A 25582-nucleotide genomic window follows, 5' to 3' on the forward strand; every position below is an offset into this window, starting at 1 on the left:
TTCTCTTTATTCTGTGCCATTCAGATTGTTGGCTAGTTTCCTACTGTACCAATGACAGAAAACTACTTTTATTTATTCAGTTTAAAACCGGGGAAGTCCACTCTGAATATAATTTCTGATAGATTCAGTTCAATTGTTGCAACAAAAGTTAACGGTGACGATTTTGTACTTTAATATCGGTATGATTGCTTCTCTATTTTACATCTAACAGAGAAAGAATAAGGGTCCTACAGTAGAGAGAAGCTGGGTGTTCATTTTTTTGAAGATTTGAACATGTTTAATATTGTGTCCATTGCTAAAAAAAAAAAATATCTTCATTTAACTTGTTGATATTTGCAGAAATATAAAATGGGGAAAATGTAATTGCTGCATTAACTTGCTGTATATTGTTCCACTGCAGTTTTTGTTATGTTACCGTGATTAAATTATTGATGCAGTAAATGCTACATATTGAAATTCCCAGTTGGATTTTCAGTGAAATAAGGAGGACATGGATTGTTCATTTTTAACTATTTATCACATGAATATCATCATCCACTAACACATAGAACATTTAGCGGTAGGAAGTCATCACACTGTTTTTAGATGTATTCATTCAACAGTATTGTTAACTATATTTTAAATGATTCATAAGCTGTGGTAATAGAGTGGGTTTAATAGGTTTTAGGATGTTATTCTAGGTACTGAATGTAAATGTTTTGAGTGTTGAAGGGATGGTGCTTCTATCTTTTTGATTTGGGGAATTTTAGTTTATGCTGGAAACATAATCACTGTATTCTCAAATATCACCAATTAAATAATTTACTTTCAATTGGAGTTTTTTTGTTTTAACATATGTTCTTGTGGAGCTGTAAGGTTGTAGTAACGCTTGCTGTCCACTAGGTTGCTGCAGTGAGCTGTATGGATTCACAATTTGTTCTTTTTTGGTACTTAACCAGGTCAATTTTAAAATGGCAAAGTGTCTTAAAAAAAAAAAAATCCATGTTCTTGAATTTAAAATGTATTTTAAGTGTTTTTTTGTTTTTGTTTTATGCTGCTATTGCACTATCGTCTGTGTTTAATTTATTAATTTATTCAGGAAGTATTTCCCTTTAATCAATTGGAAACCAAATTGAAAACGAAGAGAGAAACGGGAGGTTACTCGATTGTTGCCGACCATTTTAGTTTCCTGTCACTTTAAGTTCATCCTTATGTTTACAATGTGATCTTCATTAATGCAATATTATGTTGAATTTTGCACATTTTCAGTTCATTTATTTAAATTGTGTTTTGTATTTGTTTTTATTATGATTGTTTTGATTTTCCATGGTAATAAAATATAGATAGTAACAAGATACTCTTAATGTGGTGATCTTTTTATTTCAATAAAATATATCCTCATGTGTAAATGTAATGTGTTTGTGCATCAATATATGGCTGATGAACTATGTAATATGTATATCGATGCTTCCTTCAGACAGCATGTATCAACAGACTATAATAGGACTATTTTAACCATTTTAGGACAATTTAAAGTGACTTTTTTTGTGCTGAAGTATACTCTTAGTGGAAATGGGATGTGTTTAAGACGTGGTGCTTTTTTCTGAACTTAGTTATAAAGCTTCATATGTTGATTTTTGTTAACAGTCAAATTTTAAAATGACAAACTGCTTAAAATGGGTCAATTATAGTTTGTTAATACATGTGGTAGTATAGTTTGTCCAAAAATAGAAAGTCATACACGAGTCTAGCATGTCAATTTTCTTCAAAAATGGTCAAATTTTAAAATGCCTAAAATGCTAAAAACGACTTTATTATGGTCTGTTCATACATGTCCATAAATGACAGAAAAACACCATATTATGGGATGTCCAAAAATCACCCCCTCAAAAAAAAGTCATACTATAGTATGTCGATTTTTGTCAAAAATGGTCAAATTTTAAAATTCCTACAAATGCTTAAAATGGGTTTATTATAGTCTGTTGATACATATTTGAGCATATAATGGCCAGAAATGACAAAAAAAACACCATATTATGGGATGTCCAAAAATGACCCTCAAAATAAAAGTCATACTATAGCATGACGTATGTCAATTTTAGTCAAAATGAGAAATAAAATATAACCTGGTATTTTTTCAACATTTCTGGACAGATCATACTATTATATGTGTCAACAGATTATAATTGTGCCATTTTAAGCATTCTTCGGCATGACCGCTTCTAAATGGTGGGTATATAAACCACAATAGGCAAAACCACCCTGAAGTAACTGTGACATGTTTGCGTTATGGGAATTGAAGATATAAAAGGTATATCAATGCAATTTCTCTCCAGTTGCTTTTTGCAAAATACTTTTTTATAAAGACAACAAAAGCATGCAGGATTATTTGACATTCATCAGACAGTCACAAAAAGCTTTCGAAATAAGAGCAACAGGCTTCAGGGGAAATTTGATCAATATTTGAAAATCACAACTGATTGTGACCATTTTAAATGATCAATAAACAACAGAAAAAGCAGATAAAAATATTTGTTTCTGATTAAAAAGAAGGAAACCTCAAACGTGTGATAAAATAGTATTTATTTCACAGACACATACAAGGACAGGAAGAAAAAAAAAACAGCTTATGGTGATATCTGTCGTACACATAAAGCAAAAAAAAAAAAAAGCAAAAAACAAACAAAAAAGACTATGTACATCTGAGAATGGATGCCTGAGTGTAATTTGAGGTTTAGGAACTAAAACCAACAGGCTCCATCTGCCATCACATACTGCAGAGGAACATAGAAAGACTGAGAATACCACAAGTGCATCCACAAAAAGAGAAAAACACCACGAGAGTGAAACAGAAAGGTGGTAATCTATAGTTACACACCGTACGAAGAGAAAAAACCTCAAATACAGGATGGACACGGTGGAAACAGTCACTGATACTGCACGTGGCCCACAGAAAACTCAATCTGATGGATGGTTTAGAAAATTTTGACTTGGAAAACTGTATCGTAAAAATATTCTTTTTTTTAAACGGAGAAAAAATAATTTCTGACAGCTCACATTGGAAAAATATTGACTTTGTTACCCGTGAAACCCAGCAGTAATGAAAAATGGCTCTCCCCATGTCAGTTATAGCTCTGGATTTTCACATTTACTATATTAGTAAACTGTGTGGTTATTAAAAGCATACAGTATATAATATTTTGGATATAATGAGTAATGCTCATTATCTTGATTAAGGTCACTTCAACCAGACCTAGAAGGCCTAGAAAAGCATGGAAAAATGAATTTAATATGCAGAAACTATACTGCCCTACAAAGTCTAACTGCAGTAACTACTCAAAAGGAAAAACTAAGAAAAACTGCTTTAAAGTTTTTTAACGTGTTTTAACTGGCCAGCCAAATGGGTTATAGGTAGATAAGTGATATGATGTCATTTTTATGCTCAAAAATCATAATTAATTTAACCTTTAATCCCAAAAATTTAGTTATTGCACTCTGGTTTTGCTGTAAAAGGTTCTAATATTAATGCAAAAGCAGAGTGCAGTAACAAGAATGTTGTCGTCTTCCTTCAGATTCATTGATTTCGTTATAAATGTATTTAAAAGCGTTTAAAAACTCTTTTTTTAGACATCATATCATAAAGTAATGTTATTATGTAGATAGTGATGAAGTAAAACAGTGAGATAAAATTATAATAAGGCTAAAATATAATTTCCCTATCAAATAAACTTATCATTTCTATTATTTTTATGTCTAAATTAATATATATATCCAAAACAGACCGTGTTAAGTGCTTTGTTTTGAGTTGCATTTTGTGGTTTTTATATCATTATTTCTCTGAAATAAAGCAAAATTGAAATCTAAAACTTTGTCATAAAATAAAACAGACATCAAGGAGTTCATTTTTTTAGTTATAACTCAATTCTGACCAAAAATGTACTTGCTGCAGTTAGACTTTTTAGGGCAGTGTAACTGACAAGAATTGAAGGAAATGATTGGTGACTCAATATTTGGAGGTAATAATATTATGATAAAAAAACAAAAAAACATTCATTAATTACTGGCCCATCCATTGCCAACAATTTCCAAATCTAGAATGAATTACTCATGTAATTTAATTGTTAATAGATAATTTCTCCACATGAAATTGTTTTGTTTTCACAAGCTCTAAAACATTAGATTATTACTCACTTTATAGCTCACACCCATCTGATATATATATACATATATATATATATATATATATATATATATATATATATATATATATATATCTACACACATCTTACTCCAATTTAACCATCAGCTCTCTGTCAAATATAATATCATAATGAAACACTTTCTTTGTAAAAAATTGCCAGATTAAAAGAAACGTAACTCATCTGACTGCAGAGAAATACATGAAACTGAACAAATGAAAGTAAAGCGAGTTGATGAAGAGGAGTTCAGTAAACACATTGTCCATACAGTAATCGTACAGTAACACAGCTTCATATAACTGGGGAGAAAGACACAAATACACAATGCTTGGAAGGTTCTCAGACACGGATTATCCTCAGTCACGAACATCAGATTTTTTGGGGATTATTGACTGAATATTTAATGCCAATTTTTCTGATTAGACTGAACAAATTTTTTTATTTTAAAACATCTAAAAATGCTTCAAATGGGTCAATTATAGTCTGTTGATACATGTGATAGTATAGTTTCTCCAAAAATAGCGTATGGGATGTCAAAAAATCACCCCCTCAAAAAAAAAAGTCAATTTTTGTCAAAAATTGTCAAATTTTAAAATGTCTAAAAATGCTAGAAATTGGTCAATTATAGTCTGTTGATACACATAGTATTATAGTTTGTCCAAAAATAGCATTAAAACACCATATTATGGGATGTCCAAAAATGACCACCTAAAAAAAAAGTCATACTATAGTATGTCAATTTTTGTTAAAAATTGTCAAATTTTAAAATGCCTAAAAATGCTAGAAATCGGTCAATTATAGTGTGTTGATACATATTAGTGCATATAATGGCCAGAAATGACACCATATTATAATAAGTCGATTTTTGTTGAAAATGGTCAAATTTTAAAATGTCTAAAAATGCTTCAAATTGGTCAATTATAGTCTATTGATACATATTAGTGCATATAATGGCCAGAAATGACAGAAAAACACCATATTATAATATGTCGATTTTTGTTGAAAATGGTCAAATTTTAAAATGTCTAAAAATGCTTCAAATGGGTCAATCATAGTCTGTTGATACATTTGGTAGTATAATTAGTTCAAAAATAGCGTAAAAACACCATATTATGGGATGTCCAAAAATGATCCCCTTAAAAAAAAGTCATACTTTAGTATGTCGATTTTTGACTGAACACATTTTTAGATTATTTTCTATTTAGATACATGTTTATTCTCATGGGTTTCATAATTGAATTGTATATGATATAATGAAGTGTAAAATGACTATTAAAGTCTAATTTATCTGACTGATTCAAACCATGTCTGTGAAACGTTCCCATAGAATATGTTTTTTTTTCTCTACATACATATAAACATCATTTATAATAACATACATGAAATGTATTTTTTTTTTAAAGTGTGATACACAATAATATACAAAAAAAAAAGCTTCAACTGGATCCATGCATAATATGTGGAGCTAGCTTGAGAGAACATACAGTTGTCAAACTAGAAGTTTGACTCAGGTGCACCTTGTATTTCTGATACAAACTACACAGTCAGTCAATCAGTTGGTTGATAACTACACAGCTTTGGATCAACAGAACAAAACCACCCAACCAACAGAAAGAGAAACACTTTTTTTTAAATGTATAGGTGCATCTCAATAAATTAGAATATGATAGAAAAGTCCATTTCCAGTATTTCTAGTAGGTCTGTGATCAGATCATGCAACGTTTTCAAATCGCCGTTAAAAAAAACCCAGTTCACTTGGATTTCTGTTGTCAACTTCACTCCAAATTACAGACTTGAAACTTTCATCTATTTTTTGTTTGATGCTCCTCGGTCATGTAAAACCAAAGATATGATAGTTTAAATCTGATAGTAGGCTACAAAAATATTTATTTAAGCGTAAAAGTGGGATGGGACGAGGCAGGCAGCTAACACTATTCCTATAAATATACATGTTTTTATCGGAATTTATTAGTTGTATTATATTTGAATTTAATCTTTATATGTTCATATTTGCAATCTATGTTTACATTTACAGCTCCAAAACAGTTAACTGAGCATATTTGTGGTTTTTATTGTAATTAATAGTACAATTTTATTTCAGATTTCATGCATTTTTGTGTAGTTTTGGGCTCAGTATGTTAATAAAGTACATTAAATTGAAATTGTTGTACTGAAAGAATATATAATATGGAAACCAAACATGGGTATAGTAAACATTTTGTATGTGGTTTATAAAGGGCAAATAGGCTCAGACCCAAAAAAATTGGTCTATTGTAATATTATTTCTTTGAGACACTGAATTTTAGGTCTTCATTAAATGTAAGCCATAATCATTATAATTAGAAGAAATAAAAAATACGCCTGGTATGCCCTGATTAACCTGCTGCCCCCGCGACCCGGCCCCGGATAAGCGGACGAGAATGGATGGACGAAATGAAATACATTAAGACATGAAATGCCTTATTTCCACTTTTTGAACTGAATTACTGCCATAAATGAACTTTTCTATGATATTCTAACGTATTGAGATGCACCTGTAGAGCCTCTGATTTCTATCTGTTGCAGACTGGACACAAGGTTTGTAGAAGAAAAGCAAAATTAAACCAGATACACTGTACTGTACTAGAGGTATTTGGGGCAAGTATGGCCGCCCAGAGATTACCACATAGAGTCGGTGGGACGTGAGACACGAGTCCAGTGAGCGAGTCGCTCTTGTCAGATAATAGTGTTGGTGCTTCTTCTCGTGTTTACACCCACCAACCAAAACGCTGTGATTCAGCTACACAAACCCAGCTTCCACTGAAAAACTGAGCAGCTGGTGAAGTTCTGACTGGTAAAAAAAAATTGTATCTGCTGATTTGTCAGTCACGGAGATTTTCTTTTCAGTGTTCTGGTGAAGAACATTTCATTCTGGTAGCTCAAGAGCCCACTCAACCATGTGAAAAGAACAAATGTCAAAGTTAGCTGCGAGCTGCACAAAACAATCTTTCTGCACTTTCTGTTTCCATTTTCATTCCCATTTACACCTTCAACATGTCTGAGACTTGTTCTGAGGAGCAGTTTCCCAAGGACTTGTAGGTAATTTCTCAAATTACTCTGATGGAAAACAAAGTGCTTAATCTTTTCTTTCTTTTTTTACCATCACATATTTGACCTGGCTTGTTATGTTGCATTTCTACCTTTTTATCTACAAACTCTTTTTTTTTCTTCTTTGATTTTATAAGTATAGTATAGGGGTGGGCAACCTTTACTAATGAAAGAGCCAAAATAAGAGAAAAAATGTCATAATGGAGGCGCAAAAACCTTATTTTCAGCCTTAAAATGAAAATAAAACAGCCTATTAAGTCTAAATTAGCCTACTAACATTACTAATAGTGATGAGCATTTTGTCAGAATGCAGCAATGCAAAAAACTACACTTGAAATTGGCAAAATTTAGAGTTTAAGGCGCTGGGCCATAGACTTGTTGAATAAAATGTTTAAACATTTTTTAATGTCATATATAAGTGACACATTTTTGCATATTGCTTTGGGCCTACACCAATGATAAATGAACATTAAAATGTATATAATTGTCTTTTTCTTGTCTTATTCTATGTTGTCTTTTTCTTTTCTTCTTCTTTGTTTTAACTGCATTCTCAACTGCTGTATGTTTTTAATAAAATTCTGTATCTTTATGGTGAGCTGAAGGCAAATTTCCACCATGGTGGATAATAAAGTTTTATTATATTGTATTGTATAACATTTTTTAAAAACCTGCACTGGACTGAAATGCACAACTCATTGCACATATGTTCTCCTTTTCACTGCCACTTTAACATGCTTGCACTACTAGTTTTTTTTAGTTTGGTCGTGGTTGTTTGTTTGTATTTTTATTTTATACTTTTTAATTGTTTTTTAAAATCTTTATGCTATTCCATTTTTATTATCTTATCTGTTTTACTCTGTACTTGTGCTGCTGCAACACCTGAATTCCCCCCATGGGAGATCAATAAATCGTACATCTTAAAGAAATAACTGTTTCATTTCGTATAATTTTGTTTCCAGAGCCTCAGGTTGCCGACCCCTGGTACAGTAGAACTTTAATAAGCTTTTGTGTCTAGTTAAATTAATGCCTTGTTACTGTATCCCTCTAATCTGCAGGTAATAAAGTCTCACCAGAGAAGAACCAACAACTTACATCAACACTGTGAAGTCTTATCAACTAAAAAAGAGGTTATAGTAACTAACTATAGTGATCAGTAATGCTCGATTGTCATTTAAGTGCCAAATATTTGCTGCTCAGATGGAAAGATTTGCCATCCTGATTTTAAAGAATAACTCAACCCCTCCTGAAAATCCTGTTTTGCTGACCTCCAGTGGTTTAAAGCTTGAGTGCAGCTTGACTTTACTAATAAATGAACATTGCTTTTGTAATGACTCTCTCTACCAGAGGGGGCAGACAGAGTTTCTGCAGTGATGTAAAAGGTACACTGGGACACTGTGACATCACTGTTGGGTGTGTTAACAGGTACAGCAAGCTCACTGTTGACCACATCACACCACACCCGTTAAAGGTGCTGAGTGTGAAACAGGGATTAAGCAATAAAGCGCAGCAAAAACCTGCTTTTCAGTCTGGAGTTAAGTCACTCTTCAAAGTTAGTTGCATGAGTGGATTTTAGGAAGGAAATTGAACAGCTGAATGTCTGAAGAGACTGTTTCCCAAATCGGACACATCTGTTTTCACTGTCATTTCGAATAAGATCGCCACCACCTAATTGATTTATATATATTTAACAATCTACGTGTGAAATTTCATTTATCTACATGGAGATTTACATGTCTAATTACAATACCGAAGTAAATCTGATGAGAGAAAACAGTAAAGACGCTGGGGCGACGATCTTAAAAGTACATATGTATTTTTACTGTACTGTATTTTATTGTAAAGGTCCAGGTGTGTTGATAGCGATGGTTGATAACGGTGATATTTATTTGGCTTACCCAGAAACATCCAATTTCCCCCGAAATAATCAGCAGCCCACAATGTTTTACAGCGAGAAGATCCAAATGTCCGATTTGGGATACAGTTAGCTCACGGCTAATTTACCGGCGTTAGCGTCCTTTAGCGACTCTGGTAAACCCGAGGCTAACGTATACGGTTAAAACAATATACGGTGCGAAATATAAGAGGTTAGACTTTAGTTTCACACCAATTTAATTAATTGGAAGCATTACATGATCATTTATATTAGTAGTTAATGTAAAAATTTTGATAGAATCTTAGCCAAACAGTGTCCAATTTGGGATACAGTTAGCACACGGCTATTTCACTGGTGTTAGCGTCCTTTTGCCGACTCTGGTAAACCCGAGGCTAACGTATACGGTTAAAACAATATACGGTTCAAAAGATAAGAGGTTAGACTTTAGTTTCACACCATTTAATTAATTGGAAACAAAACATGATCATTTATAATAGTACTTAATGTAAAATTTTGATAGAATCTTAGCCGAACGGTGTCCAATTTGGGATACAGTTAGCACACGGCTAATTCACTGGCGTTAGCTACCTTTAGCCGACTCTGGTAAACCAGAGGCTAACTTAAACGGTTAAAACAATATACGGTTCAAAAGATAAGAAGTTAGACTCTAGTTTCACACCACTTCATGAGAAACATAACATGATCATTTATTTTAGAAGCTAATGTGAAATTTTGATAGAATCTTAGCCGAACGGTGTCCGATTTGGGATACAGTTAGCGCACGGCTAATTCACCGGCGTTAGCGTCCTTAAGCAGACTCTGGTAAACCCGAGGCTAACTTAAATGGTTAAAACAATATATGGTTAGAAAGATAAGAAGTTAGACTTTAGTTTAACACCATTAAATTAATTGGAAACAAAACATGATCATTTATATTAGAAGTTAATGTGAAATTTTGATAGAATATTAGCTGAACGTGTCCGATTTGGGATACAGTTAGCACACAGCTAATTCACTGGGGTTAGCATCCTTTAGCCGACTCTGGTAAACCTGAGGCTAACGTATACGGTTAAAACAATATACGGTTCAAAAGATAACAAGTTAGACTTTAGCTTCACACCATTTAATTAATTGGAAACAAAACATGATCATTTATATTAGAAGTTAATGTGAAATTTTGATAGAATCTTAGCCGAACGGGTCCGATTTGGGATACAGTTAGCACACGGCTAATTCACCGGCGTTAGCATCCTTTAGCTGACTCTGGTAAACCCGAGGCTAACGTATACGGTTAAAACAATATACGGTTCAAAAGATAAGAAGTTAGACTTTAGTTTCACACCATTTAATTAATTAGAAACAAAACATGATCATTTATATTAGTAGTTTATGTGAAATTTTGATAGAATCTTAGCCGAACGGTGTCCGATTTGGGATACAGTTAGCACACGGCTAATTCACCGGCACTGACTCTGGTAAATCCGAAGCTAACCTACACGGTTAAAACAATACACGGTTAGACAGATAAGAAGTTAGACTTTAGTTTCACACCATTGAATTAATTGGAAACAAAACATGATCATTTATATTAGAAGTTAATGTGAAATTTTGATGGAATCTTAGCCGAACGGGGTCCGATTTGGGATACAGTTACGCTACTGAGTGTCTATGTAATATCTTAATGCTGGTGGTCTGTGAAAGGCCGGTATCTCTTTTCTAATCTCTCTCTCTCTCCCTCCCTCTCTCTCTCTCTCACACATTCAGTAAAAGTGGATGGATGGATAAAGAGAGGTACAACAAAAAGAAACAAACGATCACCTGTGCTAAAGACACCAGGCAACAAAACAAGCATATCATGCATCATAAATGAAATAAAAGTCTAGACAACCCAACCCGCCCACCCTGGACCTGGTTCTCCGTGTCCACCCCTCAGGTCAGGAACCTTCCCGCCCCCTCAGCTGAGATCATTAATGCCCGTAGTTGCTGCTTTGGCATCAGATGCACACACAGAGACTGGCAGTTATGCTTCCTTCACAGCATTGAGTCGGTCGGTCGGTCGATGTAATAACGGACACACATTAATCTGTTACTTCTCGCGATGACTCTCAAAAAAACACAAAACAAATGTGAGGAGTTCTGGGTGGGAGAAGACAGCAATCTTCCCACAAAATAAAGAAAAAAAAACCTATGTTCTCCTGTTTGGCAGCTGCATCTCCTGTCTTAACTGCAATTGTTGTTGCTTAAAAGTAAAAAAAAATGTTGCTCCTCTCAAGAAAAGTGTGAGGAGTCAGTCCACCTGAAGCAGCATTGATTGTGAATGAACTGTCCTGATGCAGTGTCCCTCTAAAGTCCGCTGAGGACTGAACTGCAGTGAAGTTGCTGAAGTGAACAGAGCTGTCCCCATGGACACACTGTTGCATTATGGGTAGTGTAGTTGCCCAACTGTTTTTGTCCAGGGAAGTCTTGCAGAACTTCCCCTTCAGTCAGCTTTTATATACTGGGTAACGTTACCCTACTCCACAAAGCTCCTTATATGGGTTCATCCTGGTCCTGGGTCCCATTTGGACCCTGGCTGATGCATTCTGGGTGATGTAGTGAAATGTGGATGGTCGGCTTGCTACAGTGGTAGAGGCTGACTCTTGAGGGGAGCCCTAGAACGGGCTGATGCTGAGAAGATGCTTGAAATCAACCTGAGGAGAGGAGAGGAGGAGAAGAGGAGGGAAGAATGGAAGAGGAGAGACGAGAAGAAGGGACGAATGGAAGAAGAGAAGAGAAGGGGAGAGAAGAGAAGAGAAGAAGAAAAGAAGAGAAGAAGAGAAGAGAAGGGAAGAATGGAAGAAGAGAAGAGAAGAGAAGAGAAGAAGAGAAGAGAAGGGAAGAAGGGAAGAAGAGAAGATAAGGGAAGAAGGGAAGAAGAGAAGGGAAGAAGAGAAGAAAAGGGAAGGGAAGAAGAGAGGAATGGAAGAAGAGAAGAAGAGAAGAGAAGGGAAGAAGAGAAGAAAAGAAGGGAAGAATAGAAGAAGAGAAGAAGGGAAGGGAAGAAGAGAAGAAGAGAAGAGAAGGGAAGAAGGGAAGAAGAGAAGAAGGGAAGGGAAGAAGAGAAGAAGAGAAGAGATGGGAAGAAGAGAAGAGAATGGAAGAAGAGAAGAAGAGAAGAGAAGAGAAGAGAAGAGAAAAGAAAAGAAAAGAAAAGAAGAGAAGAGATGAGAAGGGAAGAAGGGAAGAGAAGAAGAAAAGAGAAGGGAGGAAAAGAAGAAGAGAAGAGAAGGGAAGAAGAGAAGGGAAGGGAAGAAGAGAAGAAGAGAAGAGAAGAGAAAAAAGAAAGGATGTGAAAAAAAAAGAAAAAAGGCAACTTTAACAAACATGTATAAATCATAATGTAATTAAGCACTGCCTTGGAAGTAGAGACTTAAATAACAGAGCTGAATGAGAGATATGCAGCATACTTAGAGGGTTATAATCTGTGTGTGCATGTGTGTGTGTGTGTGTGTGTGTGCATGTGTGCATGAGTGTGTGTATGCGTGTGTGTGTTAGGCTCATAATCACATGTTGGCTGACTTTTGAAGGGTTGTCTGAATGTTGTTTATAGCAGCACTTTGAACCATTTCAGTTCTCACTGTGCTCTTCTCACTGACTTAACTCTCATTTTGAGGGTATTTTGTGGCGCTCATAAATCTGACAGAAGTGACACTTAATTAGGATTTTAATTCTATATCTTTCGCAGCACAGGCTGGTCGCCATCCAGAGGTTTAAAACTATCTGCCAAACGAGCTAAACTAAGAACATGAGTCTCCATGTGTGGTAAGAACTCGACATATTCACAACAGATGTCCCGCAAGACAAATGTGAGAAAAATTACATTGGACACGAAATGCGAAAGAGACAAAGACAAATGAGCTTAAAAACTTTGTGTCTTACATTAGATTGGCATGGACTTCATCTTGACCATAGAGGTGAGTTCCTGTTTGGTCACATGGTCGCGCCGCCTCTGTCTCACCCTGGAAATATACAAACAAATATATCAGGAAAGAGAATTTAAAAAATGCCATTGTTTAACCAATAAGAACCCAGATGCAGTTATCCTTAAATTAAAAATTATGGGGGACATACCAAAGATCAAGTGGACCACATAAAACACATTTATGATGTTTTTTTCAAAAATACTACCCCTAAATGTATGTAAATAAAGATCTGTGATGTGACATATGTGTCGCATTGGGCGTTTATGGTATTTATGTTTATGATATTTCTTATTTTAAAATAAAACTAGACACATTTTCAGCTTACAGAGACACAAATTTGCTTTTTTCTTTGCATCTCCACAACATTTATCAAAATTGTGACATTAATAGTGCTGTTTAACAACAAATTATTTTTCAGATTTGTTTTTAAGTAACAAAATAATGATAAATCAATAGAAAAATAAAAACAAATAACCCATTTGCCTTTTTGTTTGTATCTACATTACATATATCATAATTGTGACTTTAATTTGTTCAGAAAATATGGTCAGAACAAGTTAAATACAATACAGGACAAACTATTAACGGATTGGAATTGTTAAATGGGTTTAAACTTAGCCTAGTAACAAAAAATAAGCTTTTTGAATTTAGCTACTTTTTCACATTTCTGTTTCACAGGCACATTTTGGAAAAGTCACTTCTTGTCACAGTAACATAGTCAAACAGTCTTGCTTAGGGGATTTAATGAGTTAATGTGAAGCATAAAGCTGAATATGTGAGATTCTAGAAGATTTTAAGTGTTTGTTACATGGGTGTCACCATTGGTTCTTATGGGTTAAAAAACACAACAAAATCTCATTCAAATACAGAGAAAGAGAGACAGGCCACACAGCTGTGGCCTGTGGATGTGGGATACGTGTGTGTGTGTGTGTGTGTGTGTGTGTGTGTCTTACCACACGACAAAGATGAGGGAAAGGACGGTGGTGAGGATGACCACGGAGAACAAAACCAGCAGAATCACTAAACCCAAATTACCTTCATCCTCAGGATGCACAGAATCTGAATGGGAAGAGAGAGGGAGAAAACAACAGGGGAGGTCAACAACAACAACAACAACACAAGCAGGGTGGGAGGTAGAGAGACAGAAAGAGAGAGTTATGCTGCATTTGATTGCACTCGGAACTCGGAAAGATCAGACCTCCGAGTCGGAAAAGTGCAATAGAACGGCCCTTGAACTCTGGATTCCGACTCGGGAATTCCGGTAGGATCATTATATTTTTGTCTCTTAAGTATTTGCAGACCACAATTCCACCCTATATTTAGACCCAGAGAGGACCCAACCATTTAACTGTATGTTGTACCAGGTAGCTGATTTACTTCCCCAGAATAATTTCTAAATGCTCGAAAGACATCCAAACAAACATCAAATTGCTGTGGTCGGTCATGTTTTCCGAGGTTGAGCAATGAAACGCATTTACCTCGGAAGTCGGAATTTCCAACTCGGATCTTTCCGAGTTCCGAGTGCAATCGAACGCAGCATTATAGCGAGAGTTAGAGGAGAGCTTAGTGATGAAAGGTTGGAGAGTTAGAACGAGGGGGAAAAGATGGAGACAAAGTGTGGTGAAATAAACAACATACAACTTTGTAACAAAAACAAGTATAGCAAAAAGTATAATCAGTAATATTTTAACATTAAAATGTGTGAAAATGACAAGACTGGTGTTTTAGACACCCTGATAAAATAATCGCCTAACAAATTTTTTCAAGTTTTGCAGGAAACACAAAAAACTTCACCAAAAGTGTAACATACGACATCTATTGATCATTTCACTCAAAAAGGATGTAACAAAGGATGGCTATTGGCATAGTAATAGCACTGTGTGTAAATTATGTAACTTTAGAGAAATAAATGACTTAGGCAGTTTTTTGAACATGCCTTTGTGACTTAAGCAAGATATGGTAACACTTTATTTTGAAGGTGTCTACATAAGACATAACACAAGCCTGTCAGAAACATGACATGACAAGTATCATGAGCATTAATGTTACTTCAAAGTGTCATTAATGTTCATGACACATCCCATGTCATGTTTATGTTCACTCATGTCACTCTTATGTAGACACCTTCAAAATAAAGTGTTACCATATCTTGCTTAAGTCACAAAGGCATGTTAAAAAAATTGCCTAAGTCACATTTTATTTTGACTTAGGCATAATAAATTCACTTAAGTCACACACTTGACATAGGCCATTATCTTAAAGGGGTAAAATCACATGATCTGATCAACTGAGGATGTAGGTGATTTTACCATAGGTAGCTATGAGGAGATGATTTAGGGGAAAAAACCCCAATTTTGACAGAAAATGACTATTTTAACAGTGTGACAATATGTAGATTTTTTTTTTTTTTAAATGGAGAATTTTTATCCAGTTTTAAAGCCACACTTTTACAACACACTATTTTTAGATCTTGGTCATTTTTAACTACAGTCATGGAACAAAATATTGTTTTCTTCAATTTCTTGTTCATTTTAATGCCTGGTACAACGAAAGGTACATTTGTTTGGACAAATATAATGATAACAACAAAAATAGAACATTAGTTTAATTTAAGAGCTGATATCTAGACATTTAACATGGTTTTCTTGATAATAACAAAAATCATTATCAAGGAAACCATGGAAAATGGCCAGATATCAGCTCTTAAATTAAACTCTTATGGGCTATTTTTGTTGTTATCATTATATTTGTCAAGACAAATGTACCTTTAGTTGTACCAGACATTAAAATGAACAAGAAATAGAAAAAAACAAGGGTGGTCCCTAACTGGATGAAGGATCAGTTATCAGATGAACAAGTTAAGCAAACAACATCAGAAGAACACAGTTTTTCATTTATTGTGTCCATTTGTCATGGAGAGAAGGAGACCTCTGCAGATAATTTAGCTCCCAGTAAAAAACCTGCTGAACATCTGGATCTTAAATTATCAGAGGAACAAACTGCTGATGTGCCAAACAGCAACTGAGAAACACTGATTTGCAACATGAAAGTACTTTATTTAGTATTTTTTTAACTGGTTTTAATCACTGTTTTGTTTGTATTGGAGAGGATGAGATAATTGGATAATGGATAATTTGACTAAACTATTTGGTTAAAAAAAAACAAAAAAAACTCCTGAATAATAAACTCTGAAGGAATTCTAACTAAGAGAAACTTCAATGCTCTGTCTTTAGTGATTACTTTAACTGAAAGCTAATTTACATAAAACATGTTCAAGGAATAAAATAGACAATAATCTCTGGATTGTTGTCATAATTCATCAAAAGCAAAAACCTGTGAAAAAATATGGATTTAATAATAATTTTCGCACTGTTTTCATCTTCTGTGTTTGTGTTTGTCCGAGACCAAAAACAGAGAGAGAGAAAAAAATAGCGGGATGTGTGTGTTCTCTGATTTAATTACTCTCTGGTGGGGAGTTAATTTTAAATGTGCCATTTTAGCTTTCACACAAACATGCATTTATCATTCTGAGAGGAGTAAACAACTCTGGTTCACACACACAAACAAGACAACACAGCGCTGAATGTGAACCGTGACACAAAGCACTGCAACACACACACACACGTTACAATAAAAATACATGATTGATGAGCACTTGTGCAAATGACAATGGAAACACACACATACAACAGAAGAAGACATGTGGTTCACAGAGGACCAGATCACATCAGACAGCATCAGTCAGGGAGACCTAGAGCCTCGACTCTACTGCCAAAACTGTCAAATTGTCTCGTTGCATATACTATATTAGGGTGTGTGTGTGTTTGTGCATGGTTACGTGTGTGTGTGTGTGTGTATCCTGCACGTGCATATTTTAGATGTGCATGCTTGCAACTAGGGCTGGGCGACATGTCCATATAAAAGATATGTCGATGTATTTTTAAATGTGATATGGAATTAGACCAAATCGCATATTGTCCCACTGTTAAAATAATTGTAATTTTTTGTCAAAATTGTTTTTTTTGCCTAAATCATCTCCTCATAGCCACCTATGGTAAAATCGGCTACATCCTCAGTTGATCAGATCATGTGATTTTACCCCTTTAAGATAATAGCCTATGTCAAGTGTGTGACTTAAGCGGATTTATTATGCCTAAGTCAAAATAAAATGTGACTTAGGAAACTTTTTGAACATGCCTTTGTGACTTAAGCAAGATATGGTAACACTTTATTTTGAAGGTGTCTACATAAGAGTGACATGAGCGTGTCATAAACATGACATGGGATGTGTCATGAACATTAATGACACTTTGAAGTAACATTAATGCTCATGATACTTGTCATGTCATGTTTCTGACAGGCTTGTGTGACTCTTATGTAGACACCTTCAAAATAAAGTGTTACCATATTTTGCTTAAGTCACAAAGGCATGTTCAAAAGAATGCCTAAGTCATTTATTTCTCTTAAGTTACATAATTTACACACAGTGTTATTACTATGCCAATAGCCATCCTTTGTTACATCCTTTTTGAGTGAAATGATCAATAAATGTCATATGTTACACTTTTGGTGAAGTTTTTTGTGTTTCCTGCAAAAAAAAATGAGTTAGGCGATATTTTAACATGGTGACGATATATCGATATAGTTCAAACTTTCACTGTGATCCTTGGTCCAGGCAAGCTGCGGCTTTTATTTAAGATATTTTTTTATTTAAATGTGCACTTTATGGAGCTGTTTTTTTAAAAAGGTCCTCCTGCTGTTATACAGTATTTATGTTCATTTAAATAAACGGTTTCAATTAAACTACTTGTGACATGTCATATTTGGCTTTGACTTTGACTGAACATTTGCTCTCACTTAGTGATAAAAATATTGGGATATATATATCGTATATCAGGGGTCTCAAACTCAAATTACCTGGGGGCCGCTGGAGGTAGTATCAAAATGACCAAAAAAACAAAAGACACAAAATGACAGAAAAAACACTAAATTACTTTAAAAAGAAGCAAAATGACCAAAAAAAGACACAAAATTACTAAAAAGACACAAAATGACAGAAAAAACACTAAATTACTAAAGAAAGAAACAAAATGACCAAAAAAAGACACAAAATTACCAAAAAAAGATACAAAATTATAAAAAAAGACACAAAATTATAAAAAAAGACACAAAATTATTAAAAAAACCCCCACAAAATTACCAAAAAAAAGGTGGGGGCCACAAAATATCGTCACGAGGGCCGCAATTGGCCCACGGGCCGCAAGTTTGAGACCCGTGTCGTATATGTTTGTTGCTTTTAAATGTGCCTACATATATCAGGATATGACTTTTGGTCCATATCACCCAGCCCTACCTGCTACTAAAGCCTGCTTTTTCCCATGTTTTTGCCCGTGTGTATGTGAGCTGCTAAGCACTTAACTTTTGCACATTGCAGAGAACAAAATACCCTGCAGGTACAATTTACTGCAGTTAGATGTAATTTGGTGACGAAGCCAGGCACAAGGTGCTTGTACTGTTCTATATAGAGGTTAATAACAGTAAATAACGCCGTAATGCTGCATTGATGACTGATGCAGCTTCTTGTTGGTGCCAAATAATGGGCTAAAAATATCCTCAACCTGCTGTTTGACTAGCTACGATTTAAAAAAAAAGAAGAAAGGAACAGCCTTGCTTCAAACCTGATTCAACATTTGATAACTGCGTTAATAATTTCACCTCAGAATGAGATAATGGATGTTTTGGCTTTTATATAATGATATTAAGTACGATTTAGTAGGTGCATTTAATTTCAGTGTGCACTCATAGCAGCAGTAGTAAAAGTATTATGATAGTAGTGTAGCAGTGGGTGTACTAAACACAGTATTCATTAAAGTAATAGTAGCAGTAGCATAGAATTGTACTGTTAGCAGTAGTAGTAACTGTAACAGTAGCAGGTTTGGGAACTGTGGCAGAAACATCTGGAGTGGAAGAAGTAACAGTCCTGCTAGGGCTGGGCGATATGGACCAAAAGTCATATCCAGATATATTTAGGCTGAATATCGATATAAGATATATATCGTAAATATATAGTAAATGTTCAGTCAAAGCCAAATATGACATGTCACAGGTAGTTTTATTGAAACCGTTTATTTAAGTGAACATAAATACTGTATAACAACAGGGGTATTTTTTTTTTTCAAATCAAAGCTCCATAAAGTGCACATTTAAATAAAAAAAAATATCTCAAACAAAAAGAAATTTGACTCTGGTTTCACTTAAACACACTCATACAACCAAGTGTTTTCCAAAATCAAACTTTAGGAATATTCTACGTGATTATTTTCTCGTTTCATACTTTATTTTTTTAAATCAACACCAGTCCTCATCATAAATATTATATTCATTTATGTTCTGAATTTTAATCCTGTAAGTGATTTTTATGTAAATTTGAACTATATCGATATATGCGATATGGTCTTTTTTATTTTTTATATCGATATACATCGCCCAGCCCTAAGTCCTGCTCATAATTACAGTATTGACAGTAATTTTACTAGTGTTGAGCTAAAACATGAACACATAAAGTATTAGTTGCTCCTTAACACGATCACATTGCAATTATTTAAATATAATATACATAAGTAACTTACTGTGTGACTTTGCGGTGGAGGTTTCAGGTTTTGTGTTGAAGGGGAAAAAGTCATCTGGGAATGGTGGAGGCTCGTCTGGAGATTCAGGGATGGCTGTTTTAAAAAACACACATACACACATTTTAAGGGATTTCTAGTGATGACAAGGCACATGAAGAAAAGTACAAAGTGTGTTGCTAAAGGCTTAAAAACGACTGCTTATCTAATCTAAAAGCACCATTTACAGTGAATACATGAGCCTTGAGAAAATAACTGTTTTTCCACCAAAGATCTGTAAAATCTTTTTTTTTTTTATAAATCTTGTTTTGTAAGGATGTGAAGGCCTTTTTATTGGCAAATCAGTCTATGTAGGAGTCAGTTAGTCAGCTTCATCTCGCCTACTGACCAATGAGTCCAAAATTCAGCTGCAATATTTCTCCTGGGCGCCAAAAAAAAGAGATAATATCTCTTCTTTAACGTCCTCCTTTCACTGACTAACAGTCAAATACAGCCCTGATAAGACACAGCTCTTTTCTTTGCTTGATTTTTGCTTTATTTATGGTTTATTTGATAGGGACAGATACAATATACATGTTTAAAATATATGACATGATTAGAGGTGGGCAATAGTTCATGTTTTTTTCTGCAATAACAATATTCTTGACGACAAAATACTGAAAAATATATAGAAAGTGTGATTTTTTAAAAAATATTTTAGAGTCTGTATAAATAAAAATCGTACAACAAAATAAAAATCAACCATAAATCTAAATTGTTGCAAATCTCAACAGTTGCCAAATACAAAAAATGTACTCTTGACTCTCCAGTGAGAAATGGAAGCATTAGAAAATAATAAAAATTATAATAATATATATAATATATATATAAATAATAATTATACTGCAAATGTCATTGGTGGAATGTGACCAAGTACATTTACTCAAGTACTGTACTTAAGTACAATTTTCAAGTGTACTTAACTTGTGTATTTCCATTTATGTAACTTTATACTTCCACTTCACTACATTTTACAGGCAAATATTGTATTTTTTACTCTTTACACTAAATTTAGCTGCCAGTTTAAGTTACTTTTCACGTCAAGATTTAACATAAAAAATGTGAATAAACATTTTTATAATTTTATTTTGACATCACTATGTCAAGAAATAGTAATGTTGCCATTATCGAGATATGCATTTTTTTGTTTATCATATAAAAAATAAACCGGTTTTATCATGAACGATACGATATGGCACACCCCTAGACATGATTATATCGTCTCTTCTCTCTTTTGGTATTTTTGTCCATGTTTGTTGCTTTTTAACCCCTTAACGCCTGAATTTATATAGCTGTATATAAAAAAATGTTTTATGTGTGTTTTTGCCTTTAAGTAGATGGTAAATAATGTTGAGATTATTAATTTCACTTTTGCACAAAAAATAAATAGAAATTTTGGTATGTTGCAAATTTGCGACAACAGGCATAATGGTCAATTTGGGGTCAATTTGGTATGTTGTAAATTTGCTACAGCAGGCATAATGGTCAATAATAGGATAACAATAACACAGTAATATAACAGTGAAAAAACAATGTTTTATTTATTCACCCTCGTTTATTTATATAAACCTGCAACAGCAGGTATTCAACCGGCATTGGGGGAATGCAGACGCTATCTCGGCTGGTTGACTGAGTCAAACGGTTTGTCGCATATTTGCGACAGCAGGCGTTAAGGGGTTAAATGTGCTCTGAAAATAAACTTTGACTTTGACTTGGACATTAACATTATGTAAATGTTCTCACTGACCTTCCCAAGGCCTGACTAGAAACAGGGAGCTCCATTCACTCCACTGGCTCTCAGAGTTCACCTCGTCACGGGCTCGGATCTGGACCTGGTGGAGGTGTCCAGCCAGGGCGTCCAGGATGAGGACTGGACTCTCCTCGGAGTAAATCTGATGGTGGAGAAAGGACAGGGAGTGGGTTTTATTAAGCCTTGTTGTGTGTATTGAGTGTTATTTTAAGCATTATTGTGTGCATTGAGTGTTTTTTTTAAGCATTATTGTGTGCATTGAGTGTTTTTTAAAGCATTATTGTGTGTATTGAGTGTTTTTTAAAGCATTATTGTGTGTATTGAGTGTTTTTTTAAGCCTTATTGTGTGTATTGAGTGTTTTTTTAAGCATTATTGTGTGTATTGAGTGTTTTTTTAAGCCTTATTGTGTGTATTGAGTGTTTTTTTAAGCATTATTGTGTGTATTGAGTGTTTTTTTAAGCATTATTGTGTGTATTGAGTGTTATTTTTAAGCGTTATTGTGTGTATTGAGTGTTTTTTTAAGCGTTATTGTGTGTATTGAGTGTTTTTTTAAGCATTATTGTGTGTATTGAGTGTTATTTTTAAGCATTATTGTGCGTATTGAGTGTTTTTTAAACATTATTGTGTGTATTGAGTGTTTTTTAAGCATTACTGTGTGTATTGAGTGTTATTTTAAGCCTTATTGTGTGTATTGAGTGTTTTTTTAAGCATTATTGTGTGTATTGAGTGTTTTTTTAAGCATTATTGTGTGTATTGAGTGTTTTTTAAGCCTTATTGTGTGTATTGAGTGTTTTTTTAAGCATTATTGTGTGTATTGAGTGTTATTTTTAAGCATTATTGTGTGTATTGAGTGTTATTTTTAAGCATTATTGTGCGTATTGAGTGTTTTTTAAGCCTTATTGTGTGTATTGAGTGTTTTTTTTAAGCCTTATTGTGTGTATTGAGTGTTTTTTTAAGCATTATTGTGTGTATTGAGTGTTTTTTTAAGCATTATTGTGTGTATTGAGTGTTATATTAAGCATTATTGTGTGTATTGAGTGTTTTTTTAAGCATTATTGTGTGTATTAAGTGTTTTTTTAAGCATTATTGTGTGTTCTGAGTGACAAGCCAAGCAAAACTCCAAGGAAAACAGGTTATAAAAACATTGAAATTAGATGACTACAAATGCATCTGATACAGACTATTTATGACTATTTATTACTATCCATTCATCTACCTGCACTGCTGCTTTACTGTACATTCTTTACTGTATATTTTTTCTTATAATATATTCATTCACTGTATATAAAATATAGCATATCTAATTCATACCTGCACTATATTTATACACTCTGTTCATATGTAAATACCTTGCACTTTACTACTCTGCACTTCTGGTTAGATGCTGAACTGCATTTTGTTGTCCTAGTACTTGAAAAAAAGTTGAATCTAATCTAATCTAATCTAATCTAAACATGACAAATTTTTGTTAAAATTAGTGATGGCCAAATAAAGCTTCATGAACCATTTTCTATGTTTTCTGAGCCCATTCTGCTCAACAAATAGTTAGAAGCACACTGTGTTGCCGTTCCTTGAGCCTTCTTTTAACAAAGAGTGCCATCAAATACAACTAATGGTTCATAAAGCTTCATTTGGACATCACTACATAGAGGGGGGATGCCCCGTTAGAAAAGCTAATCGTTTTGCCTCATGATTTTTTACTCTAAAACAATATTTTGATATGTTCTTTCTAGTTTTTACTAGTATGTGCTATAATTGGCTTGGGTTTTAGAAATACCATCGTTTGTGTTTGTAACAAATAACAGTTAGTGATAAAAAGTACAAAAAATTAGTTTGAATTGCTGGCATAATGTGGGAAACTATAGTTGTATTTTTCTTTAATACAACCTGTTTAAATCATTTGACAAGATGCAGAAGTTAACTTCAAACCAACCAACATCAAAGTGAAACCTTCAAGCTGGCCCACTAACCTCTGACCAGTACATGGAGCCTTGGGGCCTGTATCTGATCTGGAACATGAGGGGGAAAGCATCATAATCTGGCCAGGATGAAGGTAAGTTCCATGAGACGACCAGTCTCTTTGGATAGCCTTCTAGCTCCTTCACCAGCAGGGACTCTGGAGGGTCGGGCTTCACTGCAAACAAAGACACAAAGAAAGAAAGAAAGTGAGATTTCCTCTATGATTTGAAAACTATTTAAAAGACAACAAGAGATTATGTATCAAATAAAACAGAGCAAAATACAACGGATCAAACCAAAGAACATTAACCCTCTGGAGTCCATCTATTTATTAAAAATACACGTTTTATTTACAGTAATAACTTTATTTACATATGATATGTAGACAAGCTGAGAAAGCCAGTTAAAGTTCAATCATAGGAGCTTTCACAGTGTGACATTTATGTTTCTAGACCATTTTTAAATGTGAATTTTCTTTCTACAATGAAAACTATTACTGTTTTTTAATTTACATGCAAATAGACTGTTTTGTAGTTTTATTATTTTTTTTTTTTTCTGCTGTTTTTTTTGTATAAATGGTAAAAAAAAAATGGTACATTTCCATAGAAACCTGTGTCTTTTGTTTGTATTTTGGGTTCCTGGCAGCTTCATACTTTGTTCATTAAAATAAAATGAAAAATCAGACTGATAGCCAAGTTTGTGTGGAGAAAAAGGAGCCATGCATGTGAAAAGATGCTGAACAGAGACAGAAACGAATGCATAGGAAGTTGACAAATTTGAACCAAAATCTCCTGGACTTCAGAGCTTTAATGCAGAATTTCTTCACCTGGTTTGCTTTTTTCTGATGTATTTTAATCCCAACTGTAATTTAAAAAAATACTATTTTCAAATTAACTTCAAATTCAGCTTAACTTTATTTATCCCCTAGCATCTCAATTTGTGTAAAAAAACAGACAAACAACACAAAACCAGATATACAACAAAGAGTGGAAACAACAAAGAGTAGACAACAAACTGTGCAGCTTAAAACAACTTCACGTCCACCAATGGGGTTAAGGGTGCTTGAAAATGTCCATAAATTCATAATAAATAGGGTGATCACCCAAGCGAACACAGGAATTAAAGGGTTAGTTCTGATTGTGTTTAAAGTGGGTATATAAGGTACTCATCCATCCACATTCGACCACCATCTGCAGCAGGTAATTCACTGATTGTGGACCGAATTTAAAAAGATCTGACCTATCTCTTTAACCCTCTGGGGTCTGAGCCTATTTTGTCCGTTTATTTTGAATACTTTTGATTTTGCTCTTCATGTACCACATAAAAAATGTTTACTATACCCATATTCAGTATCCATTTTTTCTTCACCTATATGATCTGACAGTTATTTTCTCACTTTAACCTACTTTATCAACATGTTGAGCCCAAAAATACCCAAAAATCATGAAATCTGATCTGAAAATGTAAAAATAGGATGCAAATATGAACATATAAAAAGGTAAAAATTTAAATATATAGTAAAACTATATACAAAAAAGTCCCATAAATACATTTTTTCCTTGTTAGCTGCAACTCTTCAAAACAAACTATGTGCAAAATGACACAGAGAGCTACACCAACGCTCAAAAATATTTCTGTACTATCAAATTTAAACTATCATATCTTTGGTTTTACATGAGCTAGGAATGTCAAACAAAAACTGGGAGAAAGTTTCAAGTCTGTACTTTGGAGTGAAGTTGATAGCAGCGCTCCATGTGACCTGGTTTTTTTGTTAAATGTCACGGCAACATCATCAACCTTCAACCTGAAGGTAAATTACTGGGCGTCATAGTTCAAATAATCTGCTTCTTGCAGCTTTAAATAATTAGTTTTTGCAGCAAAAAATACCAGAGCCATGTTTGCTCTTCCTCACATGCAATAATTATGTTGAGATGGAAACAAACGCCTCACATTCAAGGCTGAATCCTCCAGATTAAAAGTTCTCCAGGATCATAATGTTGAAGCTTTTACTGTCTGTGAGAGAAAACACTCACTAATTACCGGCTGGTTGTGAAGTGTTTGTGGTATCTGAGGTCCTTTAATTTTAGTTTGTCTGCTGTGGTTAGTT

General features: G+C 34.1%; 1 protein-coding gene across 1 annotated transcript in view; it reads right to left on the bottom strand.

The window, feature by feature from the left end:
- Positions 1 to 6604: 6604 nt before the first annotated feature.
- il11ra (interleukin 11 receptor, alpha) overlaps positions 6605 to 25582 on the bottom strand; it is a 94546-nt gene continuing 75568 nt past the window's right edge. The window contains exons 7-12 of the mRNA XM_059357618.1: positions 23487 to 23650; positions 21513 to 21657; positions 19730 to 19822; positions 14054 to 14159; positions 13057 to 13136; positions 6605 to 11828 (exon numbers count right to left, since the gene is read on the bottom strand). Coding sequence (XP_059213601.1) covers positions 13058 to 13136; positions 14054 to 14159; positions 19730 to 19822; positions 21513 to 21657; positions 23487 to 23650 — 587 coding nt within the window. The 3' untranslated portion in view covers positions 6605 to 11828; position 13057. The remainder of the gene's footprint in view (positions 11829 to 13056; positions 13137 to 14053; positions 14160 to 19729; positions 19823 to 21512; positions 21658 to 23486; positions 23651 to 25582) is intronic.

This window comes from Centropristis striata, chromosome 19 (assembly GCF_030273125.1).
Source record: "Centropristis striata isolate RG_2023a ecotype Rhode Island chromosome 19, C.striata_1.0, whole genome shotgun sequence".
NCBI lineage: Eukaryota > Metazoa > Chordata > Actinopteri > Perciformes > Serranidae > Centropristis > Centropristis striata.